This window comes from Nicotiana attenuata, chromosome 12 (genome assembly GCF_001879085.1).
Source record: "Nicotiana attenuata strain UT chromosome 12, NIATTr2, whole genome shotgun sequence".
NCBI classification, from domain to species: domain Eukaryota; kingdom Viridiplantae; phylum Streptophyta; class Magnoliopsida; order Solanales; family Solanaceae; genus Nicotiana; species Nicotiana attenuata.
In genome coordinates this window covers 9,511,991-9,530,063 of record NC_032000.1, presented here as the reverse complement: position 1 = coordinate 9,530,063, position 18,073 = coordinate 9,511,991, and the positions used below count along the sequence as shown (strand labels likewise).

The 18,073-nt window shown below is 37.1% G+C and overlaps 1 protein-coding gene across 1 annotated transcript; it reads right to left on the bottom strand.

Annotated features, from left to right (window-relative positions):
• On the bottom strand, positions 5,336 to 7,123 carry LOC109235266 (basic 7S globulin-like). The gene has a single exon (XM_019401318.1). It carries the CDS (start codon positions 6,903 to 6,905, stop codon positions 5,550 to 5,552), a length of 1,356 nt encoding a protein of 451 aa, XP_019256863.1. The 5' UTR covers positions 6,906 to 7,123; the 3' UTR covers positions 5,336 to 5,549.

Sequence of the window (18,073 nt, the reverse complement as noted above, 5' to 3'; positions counted from 1 at the left end):
GTGCTTTAGAACTTAATTTTGCGCTTTGAAGTCTTAAATACCTTATCATAGCCCTCTTTGATTTGCGTGCGCAGTCCGGGTGTTCTTCTGGAAAGCTTTTACGTTAAAAATTGAGAAAATATGAAATTTTTGCCTTAAAATCCATTTGAGTTGACTTCGGTCAATATTTTGAGCAGACGGACGCGGATTCGTATTTTGACGGTCTCGGTGGGTCCGTATCGTGATTTGGAACTCGGGCGTATGCCCGGTATCAAATTCGGAAGTCCCTAGCCCGAGTAATCGGACTTTGTTGAAATTTGAAAGTTAAAAGCTTAATGACTTTGAAATGTTTAACCAATGTTTGACTTTATTGATACGGGTCCATATTTTTGTTCCAGAACCCAGTATAGGTCCAATACTATATTATGACTTGTCTGTTAAATATGGTGATAAACGGAGTTGGTTTGATGCGATTCGGACGTCCGGTTGTGAAAATAGAAGTTTCAAAATTTTCTTGAAAATTTCATTTGATTTGGTGTTCAATCAGGTTGTGGCGATTTTATCGCGCGAGCAAGTTCGTATGAAGTTTTTAGACTTGTGTGCATCGTTGATTTAGAGGCCCGAGGACTCGGGTGAGTTTCAGATAGGCTACAGAGTGGTTTGGACTTAGAAACTCAGCTAGTGTTCTTCAATTTTTGGTGCAGGTCTCAGACCTCGCATTTGTGAGGTCTGGCCTCGCATTTGCGACATGGCAGCAAACCTGTCAGTTTCACATTTGCGACCATAATCTTCGCATTTGCGAACAGATCCAGTTGCGCAATTGCGACCAGGTCTTCGCATTTGCAATGGGAATTGGGGGGAGGGGGGAGGGGGGGGGGGGGAGAGTTACTTCGCATTTTTGATCAGGCCAGTTCGCATTTGCGAAATATTCATCACATTTGCGATGAAAGCAGAGATGGGAAGGACTTCGCATTTGCGATGGTTTCTTCGTAGTTGTGGGGTTTGCAAATGCGAACCCCAGGTCGCAAATGCGACATCTGCAACTGATCAAAATGGGAGTTAGACGGAATTTTTGTTCATTCTCTCAAATTTTCAAACTTAGAAACCCTAGAGGCGATTTTTCAAAGAACTCTTCTTCCCCAAATCGTTGGTATGTGATTAAACTAGTTTCCTTCAATCTTTCTATACATTTTCTAAGATTTCAACCAAAAATCTTGTATTTTCATGGTGGAAATTGGGGGTTCGGGTAGAATTAGGGATTTTTTGTAAAATGGGGATTTAGACCTCAAATTGAGGTCAGATTCCAAAACAAATTACATAACCGGGCTCGGGGGCGAATGGGTAATCGAATTTTGGTCCGAATTTTGTGTTTTAACCAAGCGAGCCCGGGAGTTGACTTTTGTTGACTTTTTCAATAATAAATTGAATTATTTGCAATCATGGGTAGTTCCTAAGGCTTAATTTGAATCGTTTGGTTTGTAATTTGCTAGATTCTATTGGTTCGGAGGCTTGTTTGAAAGGCAAAGTCGTGGTTGAGCTTTGAATTGACTCTTTGGAGCGAGGTAAGTGTCGCGGCTAACCTTGACTTGAGGGATTAGGACTTGTTTGTCTATTTCCTACCTGTTTCGATGTTGAGTACAACGTATATGTGAGGTGACGAGTACTTATGCTTTGTTGTAGGGTTAAAACATGCGGGTGAGACTTATTCCTTGTAATTATTGCTTACTTTGATCATGTTATTCATGCTTAGACTAGTTACTTGTTAAATTGATCGTTCTTATCGTGTTTATGGGCTTTTGTGATAATTGAGCATTGTTTCCCAAGTTGAGATTGGTATTGTGGAACCATTATTGAAGCAAGGCTTGTTCTTGTTGATCCTATCTCCCTGTTATTACTTGTTCACTGTTTTATGGTAAGGGAGAGTGTTAATGCACGAAGGATGATGCCGTGCTATATTGTGAGTGTTAATGCAGAAGGGTGATGTCGTGCCATATTGTGAGTATTAATACACGAAGGGTGATGTCGTGCCATATTATGAGAGTTAATGCACGAACGGTGATGCCGTGTCGTTTCTATTGATTTATACTGTGAGTGAGAGTAAAAGCACGAAGGGTGATGCCGTGCTATTTTCTTCATTGTGCTAATTGTTTGTACTGGTTAAATGCATATTGATTGTTATGGTTATCATTTCTGCTGTATCTCTCATATTTCTTATCCCCTTAGCATGTCCCCCTCCCAATAGTACATGATTAGATTTTATCTGTTGTTATCTTGTACATATATTGTTTTCTGCACAGGTTTATCATGTAGGCATCTTGTCATAGCCTCGTCACTACTTCGTCGAGGTAAGGCTTGACACTTACGAGTACATGGGGTTAGTTGTACTCATACTATACTCTGCACTTCTTGTGCAGATTTTTGTACGCCCTTAGCTGTTCGTGAGGCGTAGCAGCTTGGATTAGCTTTTGGAGACTCGAGGTAGATCTGCTGGCGTCTGCAGACCTTGAATTTCCCTTCTATTTCCTATATTACTATTTCTTTTCATTCAAAACAGTTGTATTTCTTTCAGACTCTGTTTGTTGAAAATTCTAGAAGCTCGTGAGTTGTGACTCCAGATCCGGATTGTATTAGATATTATAGGCTTCACGTTATTCCGCACTCAGTTTTAGTTTTTGATTGGCTTAATTGATTCTGTTATTGATATTGACTAAAGTTGTCGTAGTGAATCCTCTAACATTGGCTTTCCTAACAAGTGAAATGTTTGGCGCCATCACGGTCCCAATACTTACCATGCTCCGCAAGCAAATCAAAGCTCTATTGGAGCCTTTCCTCTAAAATACGCCTCCGAACCAACCGAATCTAACCAAAATCGACTCAATAACATCAAATAATATTAGGGAAATCAATTACAATACATAAGTTAAGATTTTTATACTTTTAGCAAAAAAGTCAACAAAAGTCAACCGCGAGCCCACTTGGTCAAAACTTGAGATACGGATCAAAACCCATTTACCCATTTACCCCCGAGCCCGATTATATAATTAGTTTCAAAATCCGACCTCAAATTGAGGTCTAAATCCCAAATTTGCAAAAACCTCCAATTCTTCCTAAATCCCTAATTTTCTACCATGAAGGAACATAGATTAAGGCTAGAAATTAGTGGATGATGATGGAAATGGAAGAAAATACTTTAAAGTACACTAACCTATGAAAGGGTTATGAAATTTCTTATCCAAATCACCTCTAGGCCGAGCTCCAATGAAAAGATAGTTAAAAATGGGTGAAATCCCGTGTTTGAAATGTTTTAAGTCACTGGCGTTAGGTCTTCATCGCGTTCGCGAAGGACCTGTCGCGTTCGCGATGCACAACGACCCAATTGGCCTTTGTATTCCCGAGATGTGCTCCGCGTTCGCGATGGTTCTTCCACCTGACCATCTCATTCGCGACCCAGTGATCGCGTTCGCGTAGCACACAAGCCCAACACCCCCAGAACCCACAATGCTTCGCGTTCGCGAAGGGCAAGCCCCCTCTACTTCGCATTCACGTCCAGTACTTCGCCTTCACGAAGAGAAAAATCCACCTTAGTCCCAAACTACTCTTCGCGATCGCGGGAGTAACTTCGTGATCGCGAAGAAGCATGCACCAGAAACTAGCAGAAGATAAACCAAACATCCGCAACCTATTTAAAACTCACCCGAGCCCTCGGGGCTCCAAACCAAACTTGCACACAAGTCCAAAAACATCACACAAACTCGCTCGCGTGATCAAAACACCAATATGACACATAGAACTACGAATCGGATACCAAAACATATGAAATTTTCAATGAAACTTAAGAACATGCAATTTCTCAACCGGACGTCCGAATCACGTCAAGTTAACTTCGTTTTGTACCAAATTTTTCAGACAAGTCATAAATACTGAATTGAACCTATACCAAGTTCCGAAACCAAAATAACAACTTGATAGCAACAAAGTTAACTCACGATCAAATTTAGGAATTCTTTAAACCTTTAAGCTTCTAGTTTTCAACAAGTTATTATAAATCCAGTTAGGTACTTCCGAATTCGATTCCTGGCATATGCCCGAGTCCCTAATTACGATACGGACCTACCGGACTGTCAAAATACTAATCCAGGCCTGTTTACACAAAACGTTGACCGTAATCAACTCAAATGAGTTTTAAAGTACGATTTCGTATTTTTCGTCAATTTTCTCATAAAAACTTACCGAAAAAAGGATACAGATTGCGCATGCAAATCGAGGAAGGCTAAACGGAGCTATTTGACGTCTCAGAACACATAAATGAAGGCTAAGACTATAAATGACCTATCAGGTCATCACGGTACTCCTTGAACCTTCTTTGTTCTTTGTTCTTGAGCTTGAACTTGAACTTGATTGTTTGAAGTTTGAAATTTGTAGAGAAATTTGCGGTGTTTGATCCACGAGCTCTCTCTTGTTTCTTATTATGCTTTCTAGTGTCTTTTCTGAGTTATGAAGACTCCTATTTATAGTTGTGAAAGAGAAGAGTTGTGATGAGAACAAACTCTTTACGACCAACCAGATTGAAGCGTGACAAGGCCCTACTTGATTGGCCAGAATATGTCACTTGCACATGTGGTGCATTTTGATTGGCCTTTTAGTTTTACTTGGAATGCTTTGTCATTTTGACACGTGGCATGATCCTGTCGACTCTTCCGTTTGACTTGACTTGCCATGTCATTTGACACATGGCACTAAACTGGGCCTCTAAGAAGATGACATATTGAGCCTAATGAAGTGGGCTCATCATTGGCCAACTAAATGGGCTAGCCTAGTCAATATTTATTGGGCTCAAGTAATTGATCCAATTTTGTTAGTCCATAATATTTATTTAGACTACTATATATTCAAAAATATAGTCCAAATTATTTTATTGAATTTAAATCCGATAAATTTTGCATGCCTACAAAAATTACGTGCAAGTAGGAGTGTTCAGTTATTAGGCATTAACTATAAAATATGAACCCAAATCCTCTAAGGTTTGACTTTCTCGCATCCTACAGCGATCTAAGAAAAAACTCTTATGCTACAACGTGTCGCTCCTACTAACAAGAAATAGATAAATAAGTATATGTCTATGATCTTTGTAAGAAACAAAATATAATATCGAGTGAAATCGCAGAGAAGTCATTTTCATTAAAAATATTATTAACAGAGACTTTAGTGGTAAGAAAACAGAAATTGGATCTCATATATTAAAGCCAGGCCAATCCTTGAATTTCACAGTATAATTATTAACTTTTCCTTATGGCGTTGTTTTTCACTCTAATGACATTCAAAAAAAAGGAGCAAACGCCCGTCAAGATGATGGAGATTTGAGAAGTCATAAATTCATAATCAAGGTCACCACCAAATTAAGTTTAAAGACTGATACACTTTTGGTATTTGACGCAGGCCATTATGATCTTCAGAAACTGAACAACCAAATGAAAACGGATACATTTATTTCTTGGCCAATTCCATCCTGTGGAAAATAAAAGAAATTACTACTAGTACTATTTCACCATTTGTATTTTGGGGGAAGACCATCAAGCTTTGGATGTAAAGTTGAAGTTGGCACATGTTGTCTGACCAAACAAGAGCGAAGAAGTAAAACCAAACTTTTTGTTAGCAATATCAAATTGCAAAAGATTGTCTTCAATTTGATGAGCTCCAATGACTATAGAAGTCGTGGGTTCAAATTCAATTCCTCCATCCACAAACCCAAGACAAAGCACGTCATTATTCACAGCCACCATTGAATTCGCACCCCAAATAGTCCAAGATTTAGCATCTTTATTGCTTCCCAAAACAAGTTCAATGGGTGGAACACCAGGACCAACACGAGTACTTCCCAAACTCGTTCTATTATAACACACCTTAAAAGGAGCCACAGGTTTTACCCTTGGAACCCTAGCAAGCGATTTTACAAATGCCTTTGTCAAAGCATTGTAAATCGAAGACTCTAATTTCATGTAAGGCTCAACGGTACTAATTTTGGTTCCCCCTTTGCCATCTTTAGTTATGGTCAACAATGTAGTGTTTATTGGCACAACATTACCATTTATTTTAATCGATGTCACTCCAATAAAATAGTCCGTAGAAGGCTCCCCGTCGAAATACGCACCTGATGTACTAACAGGGTTTTTTAAAAGTGGAGTGTAAATAAGTTGTTTGGAAACGTCCATTCCAGGAAGAAAAACATAAGGACTATCACCAAAGAAGATAACTCCACGAGAAGTTGTGGAAGAACTCAAACAAACGGCGAATTTTCGAGGTACACGAAAAGCATTAGACATTTGAGTAGGAAATCCAACGAAACCATTGCCAAGTCCAATAATCCCTTTAACACCCTTTGCTAGTCCCTCAAGAAGAGATTTAGGAGCACAATCAAAAACTACTCCAGGCTTTGATATAAAGTTACCAGGATTTGAACCATCAGTCGATTGAAGTGAAACAATATCTTCGGCAAGTTCACCACCAGTGCTAGTGCGAATAAAAGGGTTATAAGGAATATGTGAACAAGTATTATTGTTGCACCCTGGTGAAGGAGGATCTAAACATGATTCAACACAAGCACCGGATAATGAACGTTTACAAGGAATAGAACCACAAGGGACAGGTTTGTAAGATGAGCTAACGTAGCCATTTTCACAGTCAACCCACAAGAATCGTTGACCAAGATCTACGGTTAATTTGACAGGGACAAGAGGTGTTCTTTGGCCAATGACTGTGACGTATTGTTTAGTAGCTGCATCTTTGGTTACTGGAAGAAGAAAAGCTCGAGGTCGTGGAGGAGTTTTGGCTGTGGAGAGGGAGAATAAGAGGAGCAAAGAAAGAAACAAAGATAGAGTATTAATTGTGGAAACCATTGTTATTGAAAGTAGAGAACGAGTGAGTAACATTGAATAGCTAGTATCTTCATTTATAATGATGTAAAGCTTCTTTAATTAAGTTTGATTTATGACAGATGACTATTTTATTTGTGAAGGGGCAAGACGAAAGCTGAAAGAATGCAGAAATAATGTTAATAAATTCATTTGTTCTAGTATACAACTTGCCGTGTAAAAATTCAACGCATGAATGGACATTGACTATATATTAGATATCGCTGCCAGATCTGTTTCGTCTAAAGGAAGAAAGAAAAGGAATGGTGGAAGCATTATTCTATTCTGTTAGAATGAAGAAAAAAAAAGCATTAAACTCTATGCAATTGATTGATATTAGTCGAGTTGTATATTAACTTTATACGTAATACAATATCTTTTAAATCTTATCCATTAGTTATTTTATCAGGTTACTTGGAAAATACAAAATCAGTTTGAAAATAGAAATAGATAGTGGTAGAATAGTTCTATGTTGCCCAAATTACCTAGATAATGATAAAATGAGCGTAACACAAATGAAAGGACGCACATCAAGAAAAAAGAAATATCTATGGTATCCGCTTGGCTTAGTTCCTCCTCTCAAAAAGAGGGTGGCATGAGTACGAGGGAGTAACATCTAATTTTCGGTATTATATTTGTTCATTTATTTTTCAAGTAAAACTATAAATAAAAGTTTCATATAAATTAAACGTATTTTTTGAAAGTCACACAAATTTGACTCACAAAATATTGCATCAATTTATTGGTGGATGGAAGAAAGTACGTAGATCTCAAACCATGAACTATAGACCAAATAATTATTTAGAGAAAGTAGGCATTAATTGTCCGGAAGTAATCCGCCTATAATAATAAAAACTGTTTTCACCAACACTATAGAGAGTACCTCTATTGTGTACTTGAGAAAGAAGCAGTTGAAATAATGCTGTTGATCATTTACAAAGTAGCAAATACGAATAGGGGTGTTCATGGTTCGGTTTGGGTCGGCTTTTCTCGAAAAAGAGACCAAATCAAGTAAGTCGGTTTTTCAAATATTAGAACCAAACTAAACCAATTAAGTCGGTTTTTTATCGATTCGATTTTTATCGGTTTTTCGATTTTCTTCGGTTATTTATCGGGTTTTTTCTTAAATATAAGACATACACTAACAAATACATATTTAGGCGACTATATTTTCAACATAACGCTAACAAATCAATTGCTCTTTGAGAAATTTATCATTTACCAAGATATATTGATGTTAATTGAAGTAAATAGTGATGAATAATTTAAGTACTCAATTAAAAATTAATTATTTTTATCATGAATAAATTCTTGTACTTAGCAAACGAAAACTACCAATCAAACTAGAATGTAAAGGCAAAGAATTAGATTATTATAATAGCAAAGAACTAGACTAAAAATACAAATGACTAATATGTACGATAAAATTTTAGAAACTTTTTTAAAAAATACATATATATAGGTGTAACAATAAATTTAAATAGCTACTTTTATAGTCGGTTTTGTTCGATTTTTTTTCGGTCATTTTTTTATTAAAACCAAAACCAAACCAAATTTGATCGATTTTTAAAATTCAAAACCAAAACCAAACCAAACCTAAAAAGTATTGATTTTTTTGGTCGGATTGGTTTGGTTTTCGGTTTGGTTCAGTTTTTCGGATTTTTATGAACACCCCTAAATACGAACCTTAAATTGTACTTTTTTCCACTAACCCTGGTTTATAATTGTAAAAGAAGAAAAGAAAGAAAAACATATTAGTTTCCATTTAGGGTGTGTTTGGTACGAAATATTTTCATGGAAAATGAGTGGGTTTATCACTTATTTTCCTTTGTTTAGTTGGTGACAGACGAAAATATTTTCTAGTGTTTGGTTAGAGAGTTAAAAATAACTTTTCAGGTAAATATTTTTTTATGGTACTCTCCTCACCCCCTTCCCCAAGTCCACATGTTTCTTTGCTCTCCCCCCTCCCCCCCTCCCCCCTCCCCCCAAATACCCAACATTTTCATAACTCTACTTTCTTCAAGAATAGGGCGAGGAAGGTTGAAAAAGAGTTTTGAAAAATATTTTCCCTTCTCTTGATAGGGAAAACATTTTCCTCCAATGATTTAATGAGGAAAATGAGTTAATGGAAAAATATATTCCAAAATATTTAAACTAACCAAATATGAAAAAATTGGAAAACATATTCCGAAAAATATTTTTCTCCGTACCAAATACACCTTTAGTTTCTTTATTATTTTCTAATTTTCTATTTTTCTCTTAGTACCGAGAACCCCTCTAGAACGTAACACAGGAACTCGTGAGACATCTCACATGGCCCACGACTGAAGCATAGTTCTACTTACACGGAATTGTTTACGTGAAATGGAATAATTGAAATTTGAAATTGAATTTGTTTCTGTGTAGAGAGTTCTTTACCCCATTAATTGACCTATTCGATGTAAACCCATATTAGTTTGGACTGTAGGCTTCGAATACACATTATAAGTCACTTGTAATATTTTAATAATTACCATGAAGTTCTTAACCAGCTAGGAACAATAAGTAGGTGAAAAACGTTAAAGCTCGCAACTAACCACTAAACAATGCACAATATTTAGAAGATAGCATTCAATCCTTGTAACTTTGCATTTTGAAATCCTTATTCTACAATACTTTTGCAGGTTACGAGAAAAAATGGTGGACCATATTGGGCTGTGCTTCATAATTTACAATGATGAATTCTTATTTTAGGGAGAAATTTAAAAATAGCCAGATTTACCACTGGCCGTTGAAAAATAGCCAAGTTTCAAAAGTCATCGAAATTTAGCCACTTTAAATCTGAGCGAAAACACTGTTCAAAATCCGGAAAAATACGCCCCCAAATTTTACGGAAGTTCCAGCATAAGTATGCTTGAACTCCCGTAAATTTTACGGGAGTTCCAGGATAACTATGCTGGAACTCCCGCAAATTTTACGGGAGTTCCAGCAAGTATAATTGTCCAGTATAATATACTGGAGTTTGGAGCACTGGTGCTCCAGTCTCCCGCAATTTTTACAGGAGTTAGCAAAATATAACGGTCCAGCATAATATGCTGGAGTTCGTACACAAATGCACCAGAACTCCCGTATATTATACTGGACCGGTCCCTGTTGCAGCAAAATAGTGGCTATTTTTCATTGACTTGATAAACGCTGGCTATTTTTCATTGACCAGTGTGAAAACTGGCTATACCATGATATTTTATCCTTATTTTATGATCTAATTATAGTAAGCCCACGTTGTTATAACACCTAAAATATAACTGTGACTAATTCTCGTATTCGAAAAGTACATTAAAGTAAAAAGAAAGTATAATTAGGGGACAAGAAGGGAATCCCTCTAGTATGCATGGTTCTCAGTTGGCATATTCTCATAATTTAATTCAATTTATCTTAGAATAATGGTTTACAACTTCGTTGATAATAATTACTTAAAGAGTGCCCTCGAATCTCCACAGTCCAAATTAAGTCGTTTAGAGATTACTACTCTAAGTATTTTAAATCAATGTTCATCTTCTATATGTCATATAGACCAAAAACGAAGATCGATTAATGAATTTGCGTTTGTAATTTACTTCTCAGTTTTTTTTCTCCTCAGGTTTAATTTGCATTTTCACTGTCTAATTACACAGTATAGCAGAATATGAAATCCGTATTCATAAATGAAAAAAATAACGCGTTTTATCAGATTGCAACTTTTGGTGACGACATATTTGTACATTGAAGTGTTTGCAGGAAAATGAATATTTTAACTGTGGGAGTCACAAAATCAAACTGCGAATACATTTCAACTAAGATTAGGCAATAAAACAATTTAAAAGACACAGGTCGATCCTATGCATATACTAATTCAGTGCAAGATCTAATTTTTCTTTCCATGTTGATTGTTGAGTATAGGGATGAGGGAATCGACCTTTAAAACCATCTTAGACAATTGAAAATTGAGATCTGCGCACATTTGGTTACGGGTTACCACATGCACGCACGCAAATATTAAAGTCTTTTCTTTTTATTATTTTCTAGATTAAAATTTTAAACAGAAACGCTCCGTTTTATGCATCGAATAAATCGGAACTGCTAATGTTCGCAGAATTTGCCCAGCTGTAGCAAGATGATAGCATTATTACAAAAGCAAAGAGAAGATTAAGAAGTACAGACATATAAATTATTTCTAGTCGCTAGTTGCTCATGATTTTATTATATGTTTATGTATTAATAGTTATCTCTCAGGTTTGCATCAATTCTGATAATCAGTAAATGTTGGCAAGTAAAGTTTGTTTTGATGATTGACAAAGGAACTCCAGCTTGAACCAGGTCCATCAATATTGTACACAGACACGGGCAAATTCACGCATAAGGGATGCACGTGAGGGGGATAAGCTTAAGTTGTTATATCTGATATCTCGTGATCGAAAAAGTTGCATAAGTGATAAGGAAAAGGACTCCTTACTCAAAGAGAACAGTATCCAAGATAAGGAAGGAGTTGGAAGTTGAAGTTAACTAGAACTCTTCCACCAAGGAAGAATATAGCATTGGAACTCTAGTTATTTCCTATTCTACTAACTTTATCAATTGCAAGATGTTCTCATCACTTTACAGGCGCGCACAAAAGCTGAAGTTAAACGTGAATTGAGAGCAAAATAGCAAGGCATTTTGCAAGAAATTCTTATGTGCAAGCCTGAAACTACATGAACCAGATAGAAGAACCAATTCCAAGTATTTGTTTTTTTATTCTAGTTCAATTGTAGTAGGGTTTTCAAATTGTACCTTTTAACTTTATCTAGAAGCAATTGTATTAGGTAATCTGAGTATTCAAGTTAGAATTAACTTGAAGTTGTCGTAACAGTTAGAGGCTGGTGCCACAACGGGATTAGATGTAATCCTTAGATTTACAAAGAATTTTTTCAAATGTTGTTTTGGCTCAAAGATTTCGTGAAGTGTTGAGGAAAATCCTACTGAGTAGTAGGTCGTGATTTCTTTCACCTTTTGGGACGAGTGTTTTTCACGTACAAAAATACTTGTATTCTTTAATTTTCGCATTTATTGTTTCTGCAATAGTAGTAAAAGGAACACATAGAAGAACCATGTCCTTTTGTAATCTGTGCACGCGAAAATTGGACACCGCACAAATCACCCCCTTCTTGTGTGACATTGAAGTATAAAACATCAATTGGTATCAGAGCAGGTTATCCTTGAAGAGGCTTACCACCTTAGGAGAAGATCAACATGAGTGTACCTCCTGGAATCTAGCAAGGGCAATCCACTACTAGGCCACTACTCTTTAATGGCCAATACTACTCTTGGTGGAAAAACAGGATGAGAGGTCACATTATAGGAGAGGACTATGATCTATGGGACATTGTCACTGATGGTCCATTGGCTACGTTGAAGAAAAATGCCGAAGGAGTAGATGTGCCAATGACAAGAGCTGATTACGCTGTTGAGGACTTGAGGAAGTGGGAGAAGAATGCTAAAGCCAAATAATGGCTTGTTTGTGCACTTGGTCCAGATGAGTACAACAGAATCCAAGGCTGTACCACTACTAAGAAAATATGGGACACACTGCAAGTGGCTCATGAAGGAACACCTAAGGTGAAGAGATCCAGAGGAACTTTACTGTACTCTCAATATGAGAGTTTTGCTATGACGGAAGAAGGAATAGGTTCAACCCAAGAAAAGCAACGACAAAGGATCAACAAAGGCTATGGTCGCTTCTTGGGGAGATAGCTCAGATGAAAGCTCAGATGATGATGATGATAATGGATGAGCAATTATGGCTATTGGAGAATCTGATGATGAAACTGAGGTAAGTGTTTCTCATCTCAAAGAAAAGATTAAATTTTTGTCTAAGGAAAGGTTATTTGAGTTGCACCTAGAGCTAAATGATGAATCCGAGGATGTAAATAATGAAAAGCAATAGCTGTCAAAAGAACGTGTAGTTTTAAAAGCTATGTACAAAAACCTGGAACATAGGGCTAGTGAAACTGAAAGTGAAAATACTGTGTTGAAGAACCAGGTTCATGAACTTGACACCACTGTCCTAGAACATAGATCTGAAAAACCTAAAATTGAAATTAGCAATAGGTAAAAAGACAGTTAATCACACACAGCTCACTTTAGAAGAAAATGTAGAAAAATAAAAGATGAGTTGTACAAAAGACATGAGCTGATAAGACTCCTAAAGGAGGATCTAAGCAAGGTCAAGCATGGGCAAGGCATAACCTGTAAATGCAACAGGTCCTCCGATGTACTTTCATTGCTACAAGAACACCATAGTAGCAACAAAAGAGGACTTGGCTTTGGGAACCCTGCACCTAAGTGGGATTCCAAAAGCAAGTACCTCACACTCCTGAGAACAAAATTTGCACACACTGCGGTAAAACTGGTCACTATAAAAGTGAATGCACTGCAAAAGAAAAGGCAAGTCAAAAGAACAAAGAATTTGTTCAATAGAAAAATAGGCTGCAAGGTTGGGCTAAAAAGAATCTGATTCATCCTTTTGCCTATAGAAAGGGACCCAATCTAGTTTGGGCTCCTAAGACTAACCCCTGATTTACTTTTGCAGGTCCAAATGAAGAGGAGCAACCAAATATGGTTCATAGATAGCGGCTGCTCAAAGCATATGACAGAAAGCAAGAACCAGTTCCTTTTACATGAGGACCTTAAAGGAGGTAATGTCTCCTTTGAAAATGGGAAGAAAGGTGAGATCATTTTGGTTGGCAAGGTAGGTAAGACTAACTCTCACTCTATTGAGAATGTATACCCGATTAATGGACAAAAGTACAGTCTAATATGTGTATCACAATTGTGTGATAGAGGTAACATGGTTGCATTCACCTCTACAAAATGCTTTGTGATTAATCTTATCACTGACAAGATAGTTTTGTAAGGTAAAAGAGTGAACAACATATATATTGTCGATCTTTCAACACTCTCATATAATGAACTCACTTGTTTAAGTGTGTTGGATAATGATTCCCTCATTTGGCACAAAAGACTTGGACATGCAAGTCTACGTCAACTCAATAAACTAGTTTCCAAGGACTTGGTGATAGGACTGCCTAACATTACGTTCAAGGAAGATAAAATTTGTAAGGCTTGTGCAAGGGGAAAGAAGGTAAGATCCTCTTTCAAAAGCAAAAAAATGGTAAGCACCACCAGATCGAAGGAACTGGTCCATATGGATCTTTGTGGACCAATGAGAACATTGAACAGAAGTGGTAAGCGATATTTTATGATAATTGTTGATGATTACTCTAGGTTTACTTGGACACTATTTCTAACATCTAAAGATGAAGCATTTGACATGTTCACTTCTTTTGTTAGAAAAACTAAAAAACAACTAGGTAATTAACTTGCATCAATTAGGTCTGATCATGGTACTGAATTTGAAAATGCTAAATTTGCTGAATTTTGTGATGAGCATGGCATATATCATAAGTTTTCTGCTCCTAGGACTCCACAACAAAATGAAGTAGTTGAAAGAAAGAATAGGACACTAGAATAAATAGCTAGGACTATGCTTCTTTCTAGTAAACTGCCCCATAGTTTCTGGGCAAAAGCTTTGAACATTGCATGTTACATCATAAATAGGCGTATCACTAGACCTCTTGTTGAGAAGACTCCCTATGAGTTACTTAATTGGAGAAAGCCAAATATATCCCATCTTAGGGCATTTGGATGCAAGTGCTTTCTGCATAATAATGGTAAAGACTCCCTAGGTAAGTTTGATACCAGAAGTGATGAGGACTATTCTTGGGATATCCTTCACATAGTAAAGCTTATAAGTTCTACAACAAAAGAACTATGTATGTAGAAGTGATAAGTAGGTATTTTGACCGCTTATTTCCTCTCTTTTACTTGCGTTTTAGCTCAAAAAGGCTTAAAGGTAATCCCGATAACTAACAAATGTGCTTACTTGCAAGAATGTTGGAAAATGAGCCAAATAAGTCAAAATCAACTTATAAAGGAGTCAAAAGTGAGCAAGAGCCAATACTGGGCAAAGAGGCCAACAATGCGGACCACACAATTCTAGTGCAGCCGGAATGAGATTCAGAGAGGTGGTTATTGACAACTCAGACAGTGCGGACCGCACCAAAAATGTGCGGGCGCAGAAGGACAAATGCAGCCACAATCATTATTATGCGGTCCGCAAGATTGACGAATCAGAGAGTTGATTAAAGTCCAAAAGCTGATGACTACGGATCGAATCACTTTTGTGCGGCCACTGAATCCTAAGTGCGGCCGCAATCACTTTTATGAGGACCGCAGAAGACCTAAAGTTCCAGTCCCAAGTTCCCAGGTGTGCAGACCACACTAGAATTTTGCGATCGCATAAGGCCATTTTGCGGTCCACATCAGAATTATGCGGCCGCATAACCTCCATAGGGGCATTTTTGTCAGATATTTTCAGCTTGGTATAAATACAATTGTTTTTTATTTTTATAAAAGTTTAGTTTGTAGAGGTGCACCTGAAAGTTTTTCTTTACTTCTTTGAGTAAATTTTTATTAGCTTGACTTATTAACATTAGTTTTTCTTTGTTTAATCTACGATTATGCATTCTACCTTAATTTCTTCTTGTATTTCTTCATTTTCTATGAGTATCTAAATCTTTAACTAGGGTTGTGACCCAACCCTAGTGTGGGTACTTAATGGGTATTTAATTTTAGGGCTTGTTTGTGATTGAGTTAGTGATATCTAGCCTTGTTTATGCTTAAATTCTAGAATTAATGGTTGCAAACATTGCTTCATGCCTTTTTGACCTAGTCTTTGCTTGAGAAAGAGAGACTAGGTTTAAGAAAACTTGGCTAGCAAGGAATTGGGGTGAACTCAAGAAATTGATAGCCCCAATTAAAGGGTCAAATCTAGAGATAGTAAGACCCGACTTGAGCATATATCATTTGATTTGTGCGAATACCCATTTGGGCTTGAGAAAGCCAAATCGGGCCGAATCACTCAAACTACCGAGAGGTACAGAGTGAGCAATTGCGTGTGATTGCTATACCACGAACAGGATAAATCTTGCCCTATAGTTTACAACCCGTTAGGTAGCCACCTAGATGGAAGTCACGACCCTAGATTCTTTTATCAATTGAAAAACAACTCAAAACCAGAAATATTGTTCTTTAGTTTTATCTTTGCAATCAATAGAGTAAAGTAGAAGTAATACACTAATCAACATTGTGGAAGTACAATTTGAGCCAAAACTTGCATTCAACTTAGATATACACCTAATCCCATATTCTAACTCCTTGTGGATTTGAGCCCGACCTTTGTTGGGTTATTATTGCATCGACCGCCTCGCTACTTAATTGTGGTGTGGATTTGGCCGAGATCAAGAAGAAAGTGTACATATGGTTTTTTATGAAACTACCATTCTTTTTGAGAGGTAGGAACATGAAGATGAAGCAATTGGGTTGGTAAGAAACTCAAATGAAACCACAACCCAGACTGAAGCTGCACCAGACGAAGGAACATATGATGGAACAAGTTCTTCTACACAGGCAACCTGACAGGGGAACTGAACAAAGAAGATATGCTCCTCAAACCTTGAGGGAGCCTGTCTATGAACCTGTTCCTCAGCAGCAAAACACTGAAGGAACATCTAGGGGAAACCAACTGGTTGTTAAACCTTACAAGTACCAAAGTTCTCATCCCATTGAGAACATAACTACTGATCCAACCTCTGGAATCAAAACCAGATATTCTTTGAAGAATATTTGTGCTTTTGATGCTTTTCTATCTCTTATTGAACCTATAAATGTTGTTGAGGCTTTGCAGGATGCAGACTGGGGTGAATGCAATGCATGATGAACTCAACCAATTTGAGAGAAGTCAAGTTTGGCATCTGGTACCAAGACCCAAGGACAAATCAGTAATTGGCACAAAATGAGTCTTCAAAAACGAACTTGATGAAAATGGAACAGCTACAAGGAACAATGCAAGATTGGTGGTTCAAGGATATAGTCAAGAGGATGGCATAGGCTATGATGAGACCTTTTCTCCAGTTGAAAGATAGGAAGCAATTATACTCCTTATAACCTTTGATGCTTACATGGAGTTCACTCTCCTTGAGATGGATGTCAAGAGTGCCTTCCTCAATGGCTATCTAAAGGAAGAAGTGTTTGTCAACCTCCGGTCTTTGAAATCAAGGAATGTCCTGATCATGTGTACAAGCTTGACAAGGCACTTTATGGGCTCAAGCAGGCTCCTAGAGCATGGTATGAAAGACTATCAAAATTCTTGCTTGAGCATGACTACAAGAGAGGTAAAATTTGCATGAGTATGACTACAAGCTAAGTAAAGAATTTGCTAAACTAATGAGGAGTGAATTTGAAATGAGTATGATGGGTGAGCTTAATTTCTTTTTAGGCTTACAAATTAAACAAAACTCAAATGGAACCTTGATCCATCAACAGAAGTATGTGAAAGAGTTGCTTAAAAGGTTTAAAATAGAAGATTCCAAAGATATTGACACTCCTATAGCAACATCCGCAAAATTGGATGTAGATGAACTTGGTTCATCTGTTGATCAGAAGTTGTATAGGGGAATGATTGGTTATTTCTTATATCTCACTACTTGCCGATCTAACATTGTTTTCAGTGTAGGTCTTTGTGCTTGATTTTAGGCAAATCCAAAGGAATTTCACTTGACTGCTGTCAAGAGGATCTTGAGATACCTAAAAGGCACCACTGACCTTTGTCTATGGTATCCAAAAGGTAGTAATTTCAATTTAGTGGGATATGTTGATGCTGATTATGCATGTTTTCTTGTGGATAGAAAAATCACCTTAGGTATGGTACACTTTCTTGGCTCATGTCTTGTGTCTTGGGCCACCAAAAAGTAAAATTTTGTGACCTTATCTACTACTGAAGCTGAGTATGTCCGTGCTGCCTTATGTTGTGCTCAATTATTGTGGATCAAACAACAATTAATGAATTTTGAAATTGATGCAGATGGTATCCCTATATTCTGTGATAACACTAGTGCAATTAGTATGACCAAGAACCTGCTTCATCACAAGCGAACTAAGCACATAGATGTTAGGCATCATTTCTTGAGGGAGTACTATGAGAAGGGTTTGATAACCATGGAATTTTTTGCTATTGACAAGTAAATAGCTAACATCTTCATAAAAGCTGAGAGTAGAGATCACTTTGAAAG